This window comes from Scyliorhinus torazame, chromosome 6 (genome assembly GCF_047496885.1).
Source record: "Scyliorhinus torazame isolate Kashiwa2021f chromosome 6, sScyTor2.1, whole genome shotgun sequence".
Taxonomy (NCBI): Eukaryota; Metazoa; Chordata; class Chondrichthyes; order Carcharhiniformes; family Scyliorhinidae; genus Scyliorhinus; species Scyliorhinus torazame.
The window spans coordinates 27,276,036-27,297,074 of NC_092712.1; the positions used below are offsets into that span (position 1 = coordinate 27,276,036).

Genomic DNA, 21,039 nt, shown 5'->3' on the forward strand with positions numbered 1-21,039 from the left:
TAACAGCTACATCCACCTGAGGAAATAGTCTCTGAACGTCCACTCTATCCAACCCCTTCTTCATCTTATAAACCTCTATTAAGTCGCCCCCCATCCTCCTCCGCTCCAAAGAGAAAAGCCCTAGTTCCCTCAACCTTTCCTCATAAGACCTGTCCTCCAAACCAGGCAGCATCCTGGCAAATCTCCCTGCACCCCCTCCAACGCCCCCACATCCTTCCTATAGCGAGGCGACCAAAACTGCACACAATACTCCAAATGTGGTCCTACCAGGGTCATGTACAGTTGCAGCATAACCCCACGGCTCTTAAACTCAAGCCCCCCATTAATAAACGGTAACACACTATAGGCCTTCTTCACGGCTCTATCCACCTGAGTGGCAACCCCCAGAGATCTGTGGACATGAACCCCAAGATCTCGCCGTTCCTCCACATTCCTCAGAACCCTGCCATTGACCCTGTAATCCGCATTCAAATTTTTCCTACCACCTCGCACTTATAAATGTGGGAGACCAGCAAGAAAAGAAACATGTTGGAATAGTCACGTCTAAAGGACACAAAGGTATGAAGGAGAGTTTCGGTTAGGTTTCCCTCCCAGAGCCAGATAGATTTTTGCAACAAAAAAATTAGTTTTGTCACCATGACTGAGATTTGCGTTATAGGGGCTGGTTTAGCACAGTGGGCTAAACAGCTGACTTGTAATGCAGAACAAGGCAGCAGCGCGGGTCCAATTCCTGTACTGGCCTCCCCGAACAGGTGCTGGAATGTGGCGATACATGAATGCAGCGGGGAACAGGAGAGCAGCAATACAACTGGGTCAGTACAATCATTAGACATCGCTTAATACCTCTAAAAGCCCCACCAAAGCAGAAGGGAGAAAGAGAATAAAGCTTTGAAAACATGGTAAAATGATGCACACCTTCCCACGTGTCATTGCTTATAATTGCCACGAGAGTTCAGGATACCTTTTTTGTGCCATGTTCAGGTGCACACCATAATATATCTCCCTCCACTCCAGCAGAGGCAGCACTCACACACCGCCACCTCCTCTCCTCAGGTACCAGACCCAGCTCTTCCCCTGCAGGAGCCATCACAGAGTCATTATCACCACCCACAAAAAAAAAATAATAATTTGCGAGGACCCCAGTTCTAATGGGATGTTGCATAAATACCACACAGCACAACGTAACCACAGCCTCAGACCCAGGACAGAACCAACATTATTCCATACAATTATTCAGAGAGGACCAGCAGCCATACAGTCTGATTATGATCAGGGCCATCAATGCCTCCCAACAAAAGGGACGGAGAACTACCTGGAAAGGATCCTAGGATAACAAAGGGTCAGGACCCAGCCATGGGTCTGTATCCCCCTGGCGCATGCCCACCATCGTTGATGAAAAATAAAAATAAAAACTGATCAATCAAATAAGAAGCACCTCGACCACAAGGGGAGCATCAGGACATCAACCGAAATGCAGAACTCAGCTCAACCCCAGCCCCCTGTGCATAGAAGTCCCCACTCAATGTCTCTGATAAGTGCCTTCGAGAAGGGTCATTCCAAGCTCCAGGGGACAACAAGATGCCAAGCACAACACCGGGCCTAGCCCAGCCCAGCACACTCTGACACAAAAATCAGCTCCCCCAGGATGTCCAGCACACGCCAAAGCTTATACCCCAGCCGGTCCTGCGCCACCTCAGCCACACCCAGGGCAGTACACCTCCCCCACTGACCACACGGCTCATCCAGGTGAAGAGAGAAGGAAAAAACACCCAAGTTCAACAAATCAATTGAGGATTAACCCAACCATTTGGCGTGCGCCACCACTCATTTCCTACGGACACCGCCCTCCAGCAAAAGTGGGAAGGAAACCAGCGTGCATAATCTGCCCATACCATCGACGGAGATAGACATGGATTCTTGCATTCAAAATAACAAAAACCCCAAATAAAAACCCAATTCGGTTAGCTCTTAGTGGGCGGCTATCCTCAATTTCAGTGAGGACTAACTAACCCGATCATCCAATTCCTCCCCCACAATCCACCCCGCCCTGGCTCCACTCATCTTCACTATAAACGAGATTAGGCGTGTAAAAAAAGCACTTCCCTCCCATAACCACAAAGATTATAATACATACTGACAAATAGGAGTAAAACTGCACAAGACACATTTCACATAATCGACTCAATATGATCTTTGCTAGAACAGGATAACTGACGATACTCGTCCTCGTGCTCACATCTCATACGGCCTTGGTAGGAGAAAAGACAACAATAATCAAGATAATCACAAGGGAATGATGTTCAGGATTACAGAAGAATTGCAGGTTAATGGCATTATCGGTGTTGCTTGAGAAAGCCAACAGCAAGGCAGGGTCAATGAGCACTCCTCAGTAGTCCAACGAACGAAGCGCTTCAATGCTGCTGCTCCAGAGCCCAAGCAACCCACAGCCATAGACCCCGGCTGGGGGTGGGAGGAGGGGCGACGACTCCAGGTCTCTCTGTACTCCATCGAACCTGCTCCACCTAGCCTCCAAATCGAGATTACTAAAGCATGGCAGCCAATTTTCAAGCTCAACTGGGAACTCCTCCAATTTCTTGCCAAGGACCGGGCTCGTTGAAACACCTTGCTTAGTCCCCACCTCCCGAACCCATCAGCATACCATGCAGCAGGATCTCTACATCTCAAAGATGGGCCCTTACCAAGGAATGTGCTTTTCCAAATGCAAGAACTCTCTCATGCCCTTCTACGTTCTCTGAAGGATACCTCGCAGATCTTCAAAGTGAGCTCTAAAGACATAGAACATACAGTGCAGAAGGAGGCCATTCGGCCCATCGAGTCTGCACCAATCCACTTAAACCCTCACTTCCACCCTACCCCCGTAACCCAATAACCCCTTGTAATCTTTTTTGGTCACTAAGGGCAATTTATCATGGTCAATCCACCTAACCTGCACGTCTTTGGACTGTGGGAGGAAACCGGAGCACCCGGAGGAAACCCACGCAGACACGTGCAGAACGTGCAGACTCCGCACAGACAGTGACTTAGCAGGGAATCGAATCTGGGACCCTGGCGCTGTGAAGCCACAGTGCTAATCACTTGTGCTTCCGTGCTGCCCAAAGACCTGGACACAGAACCGGGACCGTCATCCAGAACAACATTCCCAATGGCGGCCATCATCCGGATGCACACAGCACTGCCAGGGCAAAGTCCCGCTCAGCAGTATCGGTGCCACTGCCAGCCCGGGCCGTCACCGTCAAATGAGGACTTTGAATAATTTATCTCTGCTCCTCTTCGCAATACACCAATCTGGTGAATCTGCACTGCAATGCCTCCAAACCACCAGGAGTAGGATCAGCCAGCATGGGATGGTCCTGCAGTGATACTCCTCACCTGACAGTGAATAGCAGCATACCATGTGATACCACTATCACAAGACACCTTTCTGCGTCATTTTTACCTTGGCCATTAGATTTCCTCCTTTCCCATTTAGTTTCTATAAGGTGCCACGGTAATAGAGAATTCTTGGACTGAGTGCATTAACACCGAGTTGATGCTGCTACTTAATGAAATGAGTTACAAGCTTAATGAGAGAGATAGTTCACTACATCGCAAGAATTTCTCAATTCCATTAAGTTGTGCAGAATTCACTAACTCAACCTGACATTTTTGTGCAATGAATGGAATCTGGAGGCAGTACTCGGGGTAATGTCCGAGGCCCAACCATCTTCAGCTGCTTCATCAATGACCTTCCATCATAAGGTCAGAAGTGGGGATGTTCGCAGATGATAATGTTCAGCACCCATCGCGACTCCTCACATAATGAAGCAGACCATGTCCAAATGCAGCAAGACCTGGACAATATCCAGGCTTGGCCTGCAAATGGCAAGTTACATTCGCACCACACAAGTGCAAGGCAATGACCATCTACAAGAGAGGATCAAACCATCATCCCTTGACATTCAATGGCGTTACCATTGCTGAATCCCCCACAATCAACATCCTGGGGGTTACCATTGATCAGAAACTGAACTGGACTAGCCACATTAATACTGTGGCAACAGGGCTGGTCAAAGACCAGGAATCCTATGGCGAGTAACTTACTCCTGACCCCCCCCAAAGCCTATCGATCACCTACAAGGCACAAGTCATAATAATAATAATTTTTATTGGTGTCACAAGTAGGCTTACATTAAAACTGCAATGAAGTTACTGTGAAAAGCCCCTAGTCGTCACATTCCGGTGCTTGTTCGGGTACACGGAGAATTCAGAATTCTCAGCTGGTATGGGAATTGAACCCGCGCTGCTGGCATCACAAACCAGCTGTCTAGCCCACTGAGCTAAACCAGCCCCCTAAATCAGGAGTGCAATGGAATACTCTCCACTTGCCTGGATGAGTAGCAGCTCCAACAGCACTCAAGAAGCTCGACACCATCCAGGACAAAGCAGCCCCGCTTGATTGCTTCACCTTCCACAAACATTCAAACCCTCCACCACCGATGAACAGTGGCAGCCGTGTGTACCATCTACAAGATGCATTGCAATAACTCACCAAGGCTCCTTAGACAGCACCTTCCAAACCCACGACCACTACCATCAAGAAGGGCAAGAGCAGCAGATACCTGGGAACCCCATCACCTGGAGATTCCCCTCCAATTCTCTCACCCTCTCACCACCCTGACTTGGAAATATATCACCGCTACCGCTCCTTCAATGTCACTGGGGAAACATCCTGCCTAACAGCACAGTGGGTGCACCTACACCACGTGGACTGCAGCGGTTCAAGAAGGCAGCTCACCACCACCTTCTCAATGGCAATGAGGGATGGGCAATTAATGCCGGCCTAACCAGCGATCCCCACATCCCGTAAATGAATTTTTAAAATACCTTAACTGTTAGTAATCACTCATTTAAAGACAGAGCAAATTGTTTGGAACCTATATATTTTTTGTAGATATGTTTTTTTGATGCATACTTTTCGAAAGAAACTTTTGTCAAGTTACTTCAATTCATTAGCATGTTGTCAGTAGCAAACACTTTTTCCCTTCAACAACTGTTCCCCCATCGCTCTCTCTCTCCCCCCACATTTCCCCCCCCCCCCCCCCCCCCCCCCCCCACCACCGCCACCAGACAGAGTCAAAAGAAAGCTCTCTCATAGAAGGAGGATTTTGAATAATTTATCTCTGCTCCTCTTCGCAATACACCAATCTGGTGAATCTGCACTGCAATGCCTCCAAACCACCAGGAGTAGGATCAGCCAGCATGCGATGGCCCTGCCATATTGTGAGCAGTGGCTGCCTTTCTCCTCTCCATTTTATTAATACTACCAAGGTTAACACTCCTCTGAGCTTTGTTTTCTAGTTAGCTGCATGCCCCATCCTACAACCAACATCCTCGTCCCTGTGTGCTCTGTGCTAAACTCAAGTTTGGGTTCATCGTCCCCTGCCCTTATGTCCTTCGTTCCCAGGATCTCACACTGTGAAGCCCCGAACTGCCCTCTGGTAATCCCTCCCATCTACAATCTTAAGAGCTTTTCAGTTTGAGAAAGATCACTACTTTGTTTACGTATCTCATTCATTCGTGTTGGCATCCTGCATTATAACCCTTTGTTTCTCACTCATTTACATTTTTTTAAAATGCCATTTGAGTGCATTAAAAAAATTATTCCAAAACAACAACTTCCATGATATTGAGTGAATTGCATGAATGAGAAAATCACTAAGTGCCTCCATGGTACAAGAAGCTCGGGCTATTGCAGGCTGACTGCAAAGTCTTCCTTTTAAGCTCAGAGCTGCTATTGTGATGTGAAAATCCTGCAGGAATAGCTGTTTCCCAGCAATGTGCCCTGGAGTCGGCGTACTGCTGTTTATGTGTGGGCGCCCTCACCTGGTTACTCGGTCATAGCAGCAGTTTGAGGCCAGACACCGTCGTAAGCAGTGGGCAGCACGGTAGCATTGTGGATAGCACAATTGCTTCACAGCTCCCAGGTTCGATTCCGGCTTGGGCCACTGTCTGTGCGGAGTCTGCACATTGATCCAAATTGATCCAAACTTCTATTTCTAGTTCGAACTTTTTAAAATGAACTAAAAGAACTGTGAAGTTAAATTCTAGCAGAGAGTACAGCATGAAACCTGCCACTCGACCCAACTGGCCGCTTGTACTCCACGGGAAGCTCCTCCTACTTAACCTAACCCTATCAAAATACCCTTCTAATCCTGTCTCTCATGAACTAGTTTCCCTTTACAAAGAACAAAGACCAGGAACAGGCTCTTCGGCCTGCCAAGCCTGTACTGGTCATGATACCACCCTTAGCCAAAACCCTCAGCACTTCCTTGTGCCGTATCCCTCTATACCCACCCTATCCATGTATTTGTCAAGATGCCTTTTGAACGCCGTTCAAAAGGTATCTATGCCATTCCCACATGGAATAATAGGCTTTGCATTCCAGTCTTTTACTGGATTTAAAAAAAATAATTTATTCGGAATTCCTAACTAGATATTTTTAGTGCCGATCTTATTTTAGGGCCGCACTTCCCCTGCAAGTCGAAACATCTCTCTGTTCACCCTGTTGAGCCCCTTTATACCTTTAAAGACTAAACATTACACGGGATTCTGCTTTCCTCCTTCCTGTCGTCCCCACCCTCAATTAGTAAAAATGGTGAGTAATCCATCCCTGGAGACCCATTGGATCACAGGTTTTATTTGGTTCACTTGGCAGCCTATATGTGCATTCAAACACCGTTATGATTTGAGTTTATGAACTAGGCTGATTGTCCAGTGCAATACTATAGGGGTAAAACCCTGCTGACGAGCTAAACCCAGGCTAAACTCGGATAAACCTGTGCAAGTACACAACACTTCTTCCAGTGAGTAACCAAGGCAGTCGGATGGAATTAAGATGCACATTAGCCATGATTTTATTGAATGGTGGAGCAGGCTCCGTAACCTGAGTGGCCTTGTTCGTGTGTTCCTAATTTGTTGTCCATCCTTAGTTGTTCTGAGAAGTTGGTGGTAGTCGTACATACAACATTGGGAAATACAGCACAGAATAGGCCCTTCGGCCCACGATGTTGTGCCGAACTTTTGTCCTAGATTAAGAACAAATTAATCTACACCCCATCATTCTACCATAATCCATGTACCTATCCAATAGCCGCTTGAAGGTCCCTAATGTTTCCGACTCAACTACTTCTATACACATAGAACATAGAACATTATAGCGCAGTACAGGTCCTTCGGCCCTCGATGTTGTGCCGATTTGTGAAACCACTCTAAAGCCCATCTACACTATTCCCTTATTGTCCATATGTATATCCAATGACCATTTGAATGCCCTTAGTGTTAGCGAGTCCACTACTGTTGCAGGCAGGGCATTCCACGCCCTTACTACTCTCGGAGTAAAGAACCTACCTCTGACACCTGTCTTAGATCTATCTCCCCTCAATTTAAGGCTATGTCCCCTCGTGCTAGACATCACCATCCGAGGAAAAAGGCTCTCACTGTCCACCCTATCCAATCCTCTGATCATCTTGTATGCCTCAATTAAGTCACCTGTTAACATTATTCTCTCTAACAAAAACAGCCTCAAGTCCCTCAGCCTTTCCTCATAAGATCTTCCCTCCATACCAGGCAACATTCTGGTAAATCTCCTCTGCATCCTTTCCAATGCTTCCACATCCTTCCTATAATGCGGCGACCAGAATTGCACGCAATACTCCAAATGCGGCCGCACCAGAGTTTTGCTGCAACATGACCTCATGGCTCCGAAACTCAATCCCTCTACCAATAAAAGCTAACACACCGTACGCCTTCTTAACAACCCTCTCAACCTGGGTGGCAACTTTCAGGGATCTATGTACATGGACACCGAGATCTCTGCTCATCCACACTGCCAAGAATCTTACCATTAGCCCAGTACTCAGTCTTCCTGTTATTCCTTCCAAAATGAATCACCTCACACTTTTCTGCATTAAACTCCATTTGCCACCTCTCAGCCCAGCGCTGCAGCTTCCATGCCCCCACTACTCTGTGGGTAAAGAACCTACCTCTGACATCCCCCCTATATCTTCTACCATTCACCTTAAATTTATGTCCCCTTGTAATGGTTTGTTCCACCCGGGGAAAAAGTCTGACTGTCGACTCTTATCTATTCCCCTGATCGTCTTATAAACCTCTATCAAGTCGCCCCTCATCCTTCTCCGTAGTAGCGGATATTAGAATTTTTACAAGGATGATAACAAAACTGAGAGGTTATAATGATCAGGGAAGATTGAAGAGGCTGCGGCTCTGAGACAAGAGCAAGCTAGAGTGACCTTTATCAATTTGAAAGGGTTTGATAGTGTAGACCCAGGAAGATGTTTCCACTTGTGGAGAGGCCATTTTGTAGCCAATAATAAATCCAATAGTGAATTCAGGAAAAGCTTTAACCAGAGAGTGCCTGCAATGTGGAACTTACGTTGGAGTAACTGAGGCAGATAGCATAATGCATTTAAAGAGAAGCTAGATAAAACACCTAAGAAGGGACGAATAGCAGAATATGCTGATCGGGCTGAATGAGATAGGGTAGAAGGAGACTCATGGTGGAGCTCATGGATCAGTTTGGTCAAGGAAAAATGTTGTGGTGGACCTTTCTAAAACTCTGGTTTGGACACAACTGGGGCATGGTGTCCGATTCTGGGCACTACACTTTAGGAGCAATGTAAAACTTTAGAAAGTAAGCAGATTAAAATTACGGGAATGGTTCCAGGGATAAGAGACTTCAGTTACCTGGATGGATTGGTGAAGCTGGGGTTATTCTCCTTCGGGAACATGAAGAGAAGACTTGATATACGTGCTCAAGATAGGGCAGCACGGTGACGCAGTGGTTAGATTTAATAGATTTCGTGGAATATACAGTGCAGGAGGAGGCCATTCGGCCCATCGGGTCAGCACTGGTCCTTGGGAAGATCACCCTACTTAAGTCCATGCCTCCACCCTATCCCAGTAACCTCACCTAACCATTTTGGACATTAAGGGCAATTTAGCATGGCCAATCCACCTAACCCGCACTTCTTTGGACTGGGGGAGGAAACCGGAGCACCCGGAGGAAACCCACACAGACACGGGGAGAACGTGCCGACTCGTACAGACAGTCACCCAAGCCGGAATCGAACCTGGGACCCGAGTGATGTGAAGCAATATTGCTAACCACTGTGCTACTGTGCCGCCCTGCTTGTTAGCATTGCTGCCTCACGGCGCCGAGGTTCCAGGTTCGATCCCGACTCTGGGTCACTGTCCGTGTGGGGTTTACACATTCTCCTCCCGTGTTTGCGTGGGTTTCGTCCCCACAACCCAAAGATGTGTAGGGTAGGTGGATTGGCCACGCTAAATTGCCCCTTAATTGGAAAAAAATTAATTGGGTACTCTAAATTTATTTTTTTTAAAGTGGTGCTCAAGATCATGAGGGGAGGGGTTCTGGACAGAGTAGATGGAGAGAAATTCATATTGGCAGGAGGGCCGAGAACCAGGGCACGCAGATCTAAAGTGATCGGCAAAAGAATCAACGGCAATATGAAGAAAAATCTTTTACTGAGAATGGTCAGGATCAGAATTCACTGCCCGAGAGTGAGGGAGGCAGACCCAATTTGGACTTCCAATTGGAAATTGAAGAGAAACAATTAGAAGACTGGGGGGAAACGACAAGGGAATGGGACTAACTGGATTGCTTTTGCAGAGAGCTGGCATGGGGTGGATAGGCCAAATAACCTTCTCCTTTGTATCTTTGATTCTAAATGACCTGTTCAGAGCTGTACATTCTAAATATTGGGCCTGGAAGGGGTGGTTGAGGCACTCTTGTTCCTGATTGTTCAGCACTGAACATGGTAGTAGGGGAAGAGGGATGTGGTCAGCCTTAGGATCCTCCTGCCATTGAACATTCATCTGCTTGCACTCACTGCTCCTCCAGTGTCAGAGCATGTAGCAAGCAGGGGCATAATCACACACTGGACCATGAAGTGCACGGTAACAGCCTGATCTGAGAGGGAACGGGCTTACGTTAGCTTGGATATTTATCTGTTGCCAGATGAAATGCAAGCATCAAACATGCACAGTGAACAAGTGGAAAACATTTTTTTTTAATCCCTGGTTTTAATATTTCCACATGGAAAACAATCGCTGATGCTCAAACATGTAATTTCTCAGATGTAATAATTATGTCTACGGGATAAAAGAGTTTACTGCTGAACAGACTTCTTAAATTGTACATGTTTGCAGTGAAATAATTAGAATTTGCAAATTTAATAATGTATAATGACTGCCTTTTGTTTATTTACAGCCTATTAACAATGCTGATTTCATTGTTCCTGTTGAAATAGATGGGACTGTTCACCAGGTAAGAAATCCTACTGTAAATGATGCATCCATAATTATAGAAAAGGGCCCAAGTTCAGATGGTTGCACGTTGGGTCAAACTGGCATTGTATTGAAAAACCAAGCTGTTCACACAAGTTGAATGATGCAGAAGCGGCCTTGTAGAGTTGCAAGTGACCACTGTGTTGGGGTACAAAGGATTCAGAAATGAAATGAAATAGCTAAGAGTGAGGTGAAGGTCCATGTTTGTGCAATTTGTTTAATGTAAAATGCAGATGGCTCGCATCCAGTAGACAGTTGCTCAGAAAATGGCAGAATTGTGCAAGCTGTATTTGAGAGGCTGAACACTGCATAGCAGACAAGTGTATTTGCTGGTGTCATGTAAGGGTCTCTCCCTCACTGCCACTGCCAGGGATAACACCTCTGCTTCATAACTGACAATCAGGCCATAATTAAACTCACCAAATATGCACATGGTTCACTACTCAGGCAAGCACACTTACTATTTGGGTTTAGATCAGCAACAATGTGCATTTATATAGCATCTTTGACATGGTAAAACATCCCATGGAGTTTCACAAAAGCACTAGCAGGTAAAACATCAATACTAACCCACAAAAAGATAACTAGATAAAGCAGCTTGCTCAAAGAAGTTGGTTTTAAGAAACACCTTTAAAGGAAGAAAGGTATAGAGGTGGAGGGGCTTAGTGAGGAAAATCCAGAGTTTGGGAAGCAGCTGAAGCCATGGCCTCCAGCGGGGGAGCAAATAAAATCAGAGGGGTGCAATTTAGCAGGCTGCTTGAATGATATTGTCAAATAATATTCATTACTGAGGGTACACAATTGACTCTGGGCAAAGGAGTTAATGTATACTTATCACTGCCAGTACAAAGAAAACTAATAGCGTGATCTCTCCAGCCAAAAGACTTGGCTTTTGTTGAATTGGTTTTCCAGTTCAAGCAAGTTATTTGGAATTTTGACCTTATATTTAGTTATCATTTGTTCTGAAGTTGATTGTGGTTGTTGTGATAGAGGGGTTGATTTTTACACCTAAGCTGGGGCTTGACAGTGGGGGGGCCCCAGCACATTGTAATGGCGAGGACTGGGGCATGACAGTGGGGGGCCCCAGCACATTGTAATGGCGAGGACTGGGGCATGACAGTGGGGGGCCCCAGCACATTGTAATGGCGAAGACTGGGGCATGACAGTGGGGGGCCCCAGCACATTGTAATGGCGAGGACCGGGGCATGACAGTGGGGGGCCCCAGCACATTGTAATGGCGAGGACTGGGGCATGACAGTGGGGGGCCCCAGCACATTGTAATGGCGAGGACTGGGGCATGACAGTGGGGGGCCCCAGCACATTGTAATGGCGAAGACTGGGGCATGACAGTGGGGGCCCCAGCACATTGTAATGGCGAGGACTGGGGCATGACAGTGGGGGGCCCCAGCACATTGTAATGGCGAGGACTGGGGCATGACAGTGGGGGGCCCCAGCACATTGTAATGGCGAGGACCGGGGCATGACAGTGGGGGGCCCCAGCACATTGTAATAGCGAGGACTGGGGCATGACAGTGGGGGGCCCCAGCACATTGTAATGGCGAGGACTGGGGCATGACAGTGGGGGGCCCCAGCACATTGTAATGGCGAAGACTGGGGCATGACAGTGGGGGGCCCCAGCACATTGTAATGGCGAGGACTGGGGCATGACAGTGGGGGGCCCCAGCACATTGTAATGGCGAGGACTGGGGCATGACAGTGGGGGGCCCCAGCACATTGTAATGGCGAGGACTGGGGCATGACAGTGGGGGGTCACAGCACATTGTAATGGCGAAGACTGGGGCATGACAGTGGGGGGCCCCAGCACATTGTAATGGCGAAGACTGGGGCATGACAGTGGGGGGTCCCAGCACATTGTAATGGCGAGGACTGGGGCATGACAGTGGGGGGCCCAGCACATTGTAATGGCGAGGACTGCGGCATGACAGTGGGGGGCCCCAGCACATTGTAATGGCGAGGACTGGGGCATGACAGTGGGGGGCCCCAGCACATTGTAATGGCGAGGACTGGGGCATGACAGTGGGGGGCCCCAGCACATTGTAATGGCGAGGACTGGGGCATGACAGTGGGGGGTCCCAGCACATTGTAATGGCGAGGACTGGGGCATGACAGTGGGGGGCCCCAGCACCTTGTAATGGCGAGGACTGGGGCATGACAGTGGGGGGCCCCAGCACATTGTAATGGCGAGGACTGGGGCATGACAGTGGGGGGCCCCAGCACATTGTAATGGCGAAGACTGGGGCATGACAGTGGGGGGCCCCAGCACATTGTAATGGCGAGGACTGCGGCATGACAGTGGGGGGCCCCAGCACATTGTAATGGCGAGGACTGGGGCATGACAGTGGGGGGTCCCAGCACATTGTAATGGCGAGGACTGGGGCATGACAGTGGGGGGCCCCAGCACATTGTAATGGCGAGGACTGCGGCATGACAGTGGGGGGCCCCAGCACATTGTAATGGCGAGGACTGCGGCATGACAGTGGGGGGGCCCAGCACATTGTAATGGCGAGGACTGGGGCATGACAGTGGGGGGCCCCAGCACATTGTAATGGCGAGGACTGGGGCATGACAGTGGGGGGCCCCAGCACATTGTAATGGCGAGGACTGGGGCATGACAGTGGGGGGTCCCAGCACATTGTAATGGCGAGGACTGGGGCATGACAGTGGGGGGCCCCAGCACATTGTAATGGCGAAGACTGGGGCATGACAGTGGGGGGCCCCAGCACATTGTAATGGCGAGGACTGCGGCATGACAGTGGGGGGCCCCAGCACATTGTAATGGCGAGGACTGGGGCATGACAGTGGGGGGCCCCAGCACATTGTAATGGCGAGGACTGGGGCTTGACAGTGGGGGGTCCCAGCACATTGTAATGGCGAAGACTGGGGCATGACAGTGGGGGGCCCCAGCACATTGTAATGGCGAGGACTGGGGCATGACAGTGGGGGGCCCCAGCACATTGTAATGGCGAAGACTGGGGCATGACAGTGGGGGGCCCCAGCACATTGTAATGGCGAGGACTGGGGCATGACAGTGGGGGGCCCCAGCACATTGTAATGGCGAGGACTGGGGCATGACAGTGGGGGCTCCCAGCACATTGTAATGGCGAGGACTGGGGCATGACAGTGGGGGGCCCCAGCACATTGTAATGGCGAAGACTGGGGCATGACAGTGGGGGGCCCCAGCACATTGTAATGGCGAGGACTGGGGCATGACAGTGGGGGGCCCCAGCACATTGTAATGGCGAGGACTGCGGCATGACAGTGGGGGGCCCCAGCACATTGTAATGGCGAGGACTGCGGCATGACAGTGGGGGGCCCCAGCACATTGTAATGGCGAGGACTGGGGCATGACAGTGGGGGGCCCCAGCACATTGTAATGGCGAGGACTGGGGCATGACAGTGGGGGGCCCCAGCACATTGTAATGGCGAGGACTGGGGCATGACAGTGGGGGGCCCCAGCACATTGTAATGGCGAAGACTGGGGCATGACAGTGGGGGGCCCCAGCACATTGTAATGGCGAGGACTGGGGCATGACAGTGGGGGGCCCCAGCACATTGTAATGGCGAAGACTGGGGCATGACAGTGGGGGGCCCCAGCACATTGTAATGGCGAGGACTGCGGCATGACAGTGGCGGGCCCCAGCACATTGTAATGGCGAGGACTGGGGCATGACAGTGGGGGGCCCCAGCACATTGTAATGGCGAGGACTGGGGCATGACAGTGGGGGGCCCCAGCACATTGTAATGGCGAGGACTGGGGCATGACAGTGGGGGGGCCCCAGCACATTGTAATGGCGAGGACTGGGGCATGACAGTGGGGGGCCCCAGCACATTGTAATGGCGAGGACTGGGGCATGACAGTGGGGGGCCCCAGCACATTGTAATGGCGAGGACTGGGGCATGACAGTGGGGGGCCCCAGCACATTGTAATGGCGAGGACTGGGGCATGACAGTGGGGGGCCCCAGCACATTGTAATGGCGAGGACTGGGGCATGACAGTGGGGGGCCCCAGCACATTGTAATGGCGAGGACTGGGGCATGACAGTGGGGGGCCCCAGCACATTGTAATGGCGAGGACTCCGATATTTGCTGTCGGTGGAATTTCTGTCTGAAAGTGGTGGGAATAACAAAGAGGTTGTGAGCAGGATTTTGGGGATCTGAGAGAACTGACACCAGCGTAAGGTAAGGTGGAATGGAGAGAGTGATGAGAGTTGTGGGACGAGGAAGCAGGTTTTCCTTGTGCTACTCAGAGGAGTCCTCCTGGCCCACAAACTAAATACACACACATTTTCTTCTACTGGCCTCGGCAGCTGTCCCTGACCAGGGCCCTGCAGCTTCTGGCAAGTATCTCTCTCTCACTCTCTCTTCCCCCTCCGCCTCACCAGATATATTGTACACCTTCTCTACATTTCATTCATACACTGGAGTAGTGTGTGGCCTGAAGTAATTTTACAATAATCGTTTTCCTTTTGCAGAATAAAAAAGTTCAGGTTTAACCTGATTTTAAAAATGCAACAAAACACATTTGCTGGACTGTGCTACATGTGCAAAGTTGGTGACTCTACTGCTATGTGCTCAAGTAAAAATTGGAGGTCAGGTGTCTGACAGAATAGTGCAGAAGGTTCTGAAATCAGTGCTTTTCTGCTGAGACTCTGCTGCAGGCCAGCAGCACGGTTCAATTCCCGTTCCAGCCTCCCCGAACAGGTGCCGGAATGTGGCGACTAGGGGCTTTTCACAGGTAACTTCATTTGAAGCCTACTTGTGACAATAAGCGACTTTCATTTCATTTTTTTCATTTCACTTGGGTTTAATTGTCGCACCGACCAATGGGAATCAAGACCTCTGCTGTCTCGGTCTCGGTTTCTAATGGTTTACAGCACAAAGCTTTGCAAAAACACTTTAAGCACAAGTTTGTATTCGCATTGCTTATCTCATTCATTTGAATGTTCTCCACTTGTGATAGACGTCATAAATATTGGCACAATTTAAAGCCATAAAACAAATCACTGTTGAGGTATAAAAGCAAAACGATATCTCTGAAATCATATCTCACTGGATAAATACAAATGTGAAAAAGGCTATGTTTATGTTATGTTCCGTACACAATGTTGCTTCAGTTTGGATCCAGTCCGTGCTATCCTTTTTGTAAAGGGATGTGATGTGACAAAATGTTCCAGACCCGTACGCTGATGTCTTTCACATTGAGCAAAGAAATTCGCCTGGTTTTGTTTAAACAAATGAGGTCAAGGTGAAATAAGATGGTTTGGATGAGAATACACTTCAGCCATAACATCTTCAATGTCAATCCTGCTATTTTCCTATTGCAGAATCTACCTGCTGCTTAAATTAACTCCATGTCTTTGCCTCAACGATCTTTTCTTCCAGCTGTGTAAAGAACACATCTATCTGTCGGGATGGCACGGTAGCACAGTGGTTAGCACTGTTGCTTCACAGCTCCAGGATCCCAGGTTCGATTCCCGGCTTGGGTCACTGTCTGAGTGGAGTCTGCACATTCTCCCTGTGTCTGCGTGGGTTTCCTCCGGGTGCTCCTGTTTCCTCCCACAAGTCAGGAAATAAGTGCTGTTAGATGAATTGGACATTCTGAATTCTCCATCAATGTACCCGAACAGGCGCCGGAATGTGGCGACTAGGGGGATTTTCACAGTAACTTCATTGCAGTGTTAATGTAAGCCTACTTGTGACAGTAAAGATTATTCTTATCCTAAATGTACCCTTCGCAACCTGTGTCATCTTACCCTGTCCCAAGTATTTACAGCTTTATATGCATCTCCATAAAGTCCCCTCTGACTTGTTTCTCTGAACTTACCAGATTGTTCTGTGATGTATGAACTCTGCGAGAGGGCACGTATCTATTTCAACCCATGCACGAAGGTTTTTTTCCTGACTGGACGTTTTCTATACTGTGCCAGTTCACAATGTTGGCAGCTGAGGGAAGTTGGTGTGGAATTTCCTGCAGCCATCTCACTAGGGGAATTCCTGGGAGTTAAAACAAAATGTCCAGCTCCTTTATTAAAGCAGTTAATCAACTAACAATGGCAGATGGGATTAAATTCACATGACTGCTATTGAAATGGAGAGGAAGAACGTTTTTCCTATTTCTAAACTTAAGAGGATCTGAGTATTTAAACTAACAAGTTTTTGAGCGAGATTATGGAAGGATATTCTTTAAATGTAGCAAGTCACTAATACTATGGCAATTAACTTGTAATTAAATTCAGGTACGAATGTCTTAATTTACAAAGCCCTCTGCTGTGTCACATCTTCCGACCTGGATGATCTCCAAACAAGTGTGCTAGACTTGGTTGCCTGAGTCTTGGTTTGCTGCTTGTAGCTAGCTTTCTCCGCAGTACCATCAGTGGTCCACCTTTCAGTCACAAGTGCTGATAACCCTCTTCCTCAAATCACTCTACCCTGTCACTTCGTTCAAAAACTTCACCTTTCCTTTTTGCTTCAAATGCTTTCGGCCCCCTTTCTCATTAATGGCCTTGAGATTTGGTTTTCCATGGAAATGCGATGCCAAGAAGAGTTGTTATTGAGGCTTTTGATTTCAACACACAGGCATTGATTGACCACTCTTCCAGGGCTCTCCATCCTTTGGGAGTCTAGAGATCAGTAACTGAGCTTAGCCCTCTCTTCATCTGATGTTCGCACACATGAACTCCCGGCAGATGTTAGCAGATAGTTCAGAACTTGGAATGCTGACCACTTGCCCCTCAGAAGCAGCTCTTGACCGCCGCTTCACATGGGGTCAGCCAATTCAGTATAGACTAAGGATTGAGCCAGTGATCACCCTGGTATAGCATAGAGCATAGAATTTACGGTGCAGAAGGAGGCCATTCGGCCCATCAAGTCTGCACCGGCTCTTGGAAAGAGCACCCTACCCCAGGTCAACACCTCCACCCTATCCCCACAACCCAGTAACCCCACCCAACACTAAGGGCAATGTTGGACACGAAGGACAATTTATCACGGCCGATCCACCTAACCAGCACATCTTTGGACTGTGGGAGGAAACCGGAGCACCCGGAGGAAACCCACGCACACACGGGGAGGACGTACAGACTCCGCACAGACAGTGACCCAAGCCGGAAGCGAACCTGGGACCCTGGAGCTGTGAAGCAATTGTGCTAACCACTGTGCTACCGTGCTGCCCTATCTTTGGTCTGTGTGCCATATCTTTTAAGAATGAAAAAGGGAAACAAAATGCAGAATGCTGAGTACCACAGTAAAAATAATTATTCCATTCATCCCTACCTACAGGGCTGATGTGTGTCTTAACTCATTTACCCTCCTTAGCTCTGGAACCATAATCCCCTTAACACAAATACATCAGTTCCAGTTCTGAAATTTTCAATTGACCCACCCAATACTCGGTTGGCTTCCTGCCCTCCACCCCCTTGGGCAGACCCATATCCTCAAATTCTGTCTTCGCGACCTGTTCTTCAGGGGCTGGTTTAGCACAGGGCTAAATCGCTGGCTTTGAAAGCAGACCAAGGCAGACCAGCAGCACGGTTCAACTCCCGTACCAGCCTCCCGAACAGGCGCCAGAATGTGGCGACTAGGGGCTTTTCACAGTAACTTCATTTGAAGCCTACTTGTGACAATAAGCGATTTTCATTTCATTTCATTTCATCAACAGCCTATGCGTTCCAAGTTTCCACTACCTTCAATGTGATGGTTGACTTCCTGATATTGCCCTATCTAAGAATAACCTAGCTTCAATTTTAAGGCAATGCCCACTTGTATATTGTGTATATCAGTCTGGGGTGCAAGACTGAATCTGTGCATGGTTTAAAGCATTACACTGGTGATACCAAGGACTTTGGGGCCTACCGGCACTGGACAATGTCTCCCATCGAAGGATGTATAATCAGACTGGGACCTGGTTCAAGTAATCCAGGATAGGCTGTGTAGCTTCTGGTTGGCCTATTCTTGATTGCTTGCACTAGGGGGCAGTCACAGTACACAGAATGCGCCTGAAGACAGAGGGACTGCTTCCGAATTAATGACGTGAAGTAAATTAATGTTTCAGAAGTTATATTTTACTTTCCCTCCAAGGAGAGAAACAAAAACTATTTACAAACGGGAGAAAACTACTCACTCCTGTTACTTTACTAGAAATGCCCAAATGTTATAAAGTGGATTGATGCTGATTGTTTACCCTGTGTGGGGGAGTTTCTTCCAATTTCTGTACCTCAGTTATAAATCTCACTGAAACAGAGTATTTGTCTTGTTGCTGTTTGTGAGATCTTGTTATGTACAAATTCCCTACATTACAGCTGTAGCTACACTTCAAAAATAATATGGCTGTACAACACTGAAGGGCATACTGAGGTTGTAATGAGCAGCTTTTGAACCGAAGTTTGGTAAATGATTACCACTTTGTCTACCGCAGTATATTGAATTAGAAAGAGTGCCACAATCTTTAATCGCCTTTCTGGGTTCAGTGTTTCTTTTGAGGCTCCTGGGGAGACTTGTATATCAGAGAAGATTCACCAGAATGTTGCCTGGGTTGGAAGATTTAAGTTCTAAATGTTTGTAAAACTTGTACGTTATAGAAGACTTTTCGATTTGCTTTTCTGTTAGCAACTAATCTCTCCTCATACTCTTTGCTTCTTTCATTTCCTTTCTCATTACCCCTCCAAACTCTCTCTCTTCTGCCTGAAACTCAAGCTTATTATCGACATCCGTCAAACGCTTTAATCTTCACGTTGCTTTTTTATGCTTCATCTTGCTCTCTGTTTTGAGAGACATTTAGGCAAGTAGGCAAGAACGTTTGGAAGAACATCTAGTATTATTTGCTGAAACTTTTGCAATAGATGGAAAAGACCAAATTTGTTTGTTGCGTCCTTAACTCCAGTGTTGTCTGTATTCGCAGGTTTACGTATTGAAAAGGCCGCACGTCGACCTATTTCTGCAAAAGATGGGGCAACTCTTCGAATGTGTTCTCTTTACAGCCAGTCTAGCCAAGGTAAACATTCAACATTACAGAACTGTTGTAACCGTCTCTTTGCATTTGTATGAAGCAGTGTCTCTGGTGAAATAAAAGGTTTGTTAGCATATGTATGTATTTTGTAAAAAGAAATTGCAACGTTCATTTGCTGTTTTAACCTTTTTTTCCACTTGTTTGTTTCTATTCTCGTTGTGTGTGTGTTTTTTTTCTCACTGTTGTCTGATGGCTATAGCACAGGTAAGTTCTTCCTCCCCTCCCCACACCCCCACGCATGGCAATACGACTATTTGGGTCCTTGACTTGGCCCATGTGGCATTTTCAAGAGCCTTGTGTGTTGCCATGACTGCACTAGAAGTAGTGGATGTCTTTTTTTTAAGCAAGCATCTGTTCATAGCTATGCAATTAGTTCCCCCAACAGTTCAGTTCTCTGGAATTACAGAAGTGCAGAGGAAGGCACAATTGCTTCGTGCAGTTTGTAGCTGCAGATCCCAGGCAATGTGAGAAACATTCGTGCTTCCCAATTCCCCTCTTCCCATATCCTGCTTGTACTTTCAAAATGTTCACAGATCCAGAGCTGCCTTCAACACACTCTTTCTGGTATTATGGTGCCAGAGGACTGGAGAATTGCTCATAAAAGGTAACCCCAGCAACTGCAGGCCAATCAATTTTAACTTCGGTGCTAGGGAAGCTTCTAGAAACAGTAATTAAGGGCAAAATAGATAGTCACACGGACGAATGCAGATTAATTGAGGAAGGCCACCATGGATTTATTAAGGGAACATCATGCTTAACCAACTTGCTGAGAGTTTTTTTTTGAAAAGGTGACAGTGAGTGCTGGTTGGTGAGGGCAATATTTTTGATGTATGGTTAGCACTGCTGCCTCAGGACGCCAAGGTCCCAGGTTCGATCCCATCCCAGGGTCATTGTCTGTGTGGAGTTTGCACATTCTCCCCGTGTCTGCGTGGGTCTCACCCTCACAACCCAAAGATGTGCAAGGTAGGTGAGTTGGCCATGCTAAATTGCCCCTTAATTGGAAAAACTAATTTTTTTTTTTATGTGATGAATATACATGACCTTCCAAAAGTCATTTGACACGATTCGGCTTAATAGACTTGTGAACAAAGTGGAATAAAAGGGACAGGAGCAATATGAAACAAAATTGAGTGACAGGAAACAGTGAGTAGTGGTTAATAGATTTTTTCAGACTGGAAAAAGGTCTCTAGTGAAGTTTCCCAGGGTCTTGGTACATTTCCAACTGATCCGAATCTTGGATCCGAAACTTGGATCCGAAACTTGGAAGCATTGTGAACTATAAGGAGAACAGCGTAGAACTTCAGGAGCACGTGGTCAGGTTGGCGGGATGGGCAAAGAGGTGGCGGATGAAGTTCAATGTGACTTTATTAATAAGAGCATAGAGTGCAAGAGCAAGGAGGTTCTGCAGAATGTGCATATGATGCTAGTTTGGCCAGGTTGGCTGCATTACATTCAGCTCCTGGTGCTACACTTGATAAAGATGTGAAGACATCGGAGAGTTTGCAGAACCTATTCACGAGAATGGTTCCAGCGATGAGGACCTTCAGCTATGAATAGATTGGAGAAAAGAAGACTTGAGAGGAGATTTGATCAGCGATAGTCAAAATCATGAGGGATCTGGACAGAGT

The 21,039-nt window shown here is 47.7% G+C and overlaps 1 protein-coding gene across 3 annotated transcripts in view; it reads left to right on the top strand.

Annotated features, from left to right (window-relative positions):
* LOC140424727 (CTD small phosphatase-like protein) overlaps positions 1 to 21,039 on the top strand; it is a 252,399-nt gene that overhangs the window by 204,760 nt on the left and 26,600 nt on the right. For all 3 annotated transcript variants that reach the window (XM_072508055.1, XM_072508057.1, XM_072508056.1), the window contains 2 exons: positions 10,310 to 10,366; positions 19,304 to 19,396. In XM_072508055.1, coding sequence (XP_072364156.1) covers positions 10,310 to 10,366; positions 19,304 to 19,396 — 150 coding nt within the window. The remainder of the gene's footprint in view (positions 1 to 10,309; positions 10,367 to 19,303; positions 19,397 to 21,039) is intronic.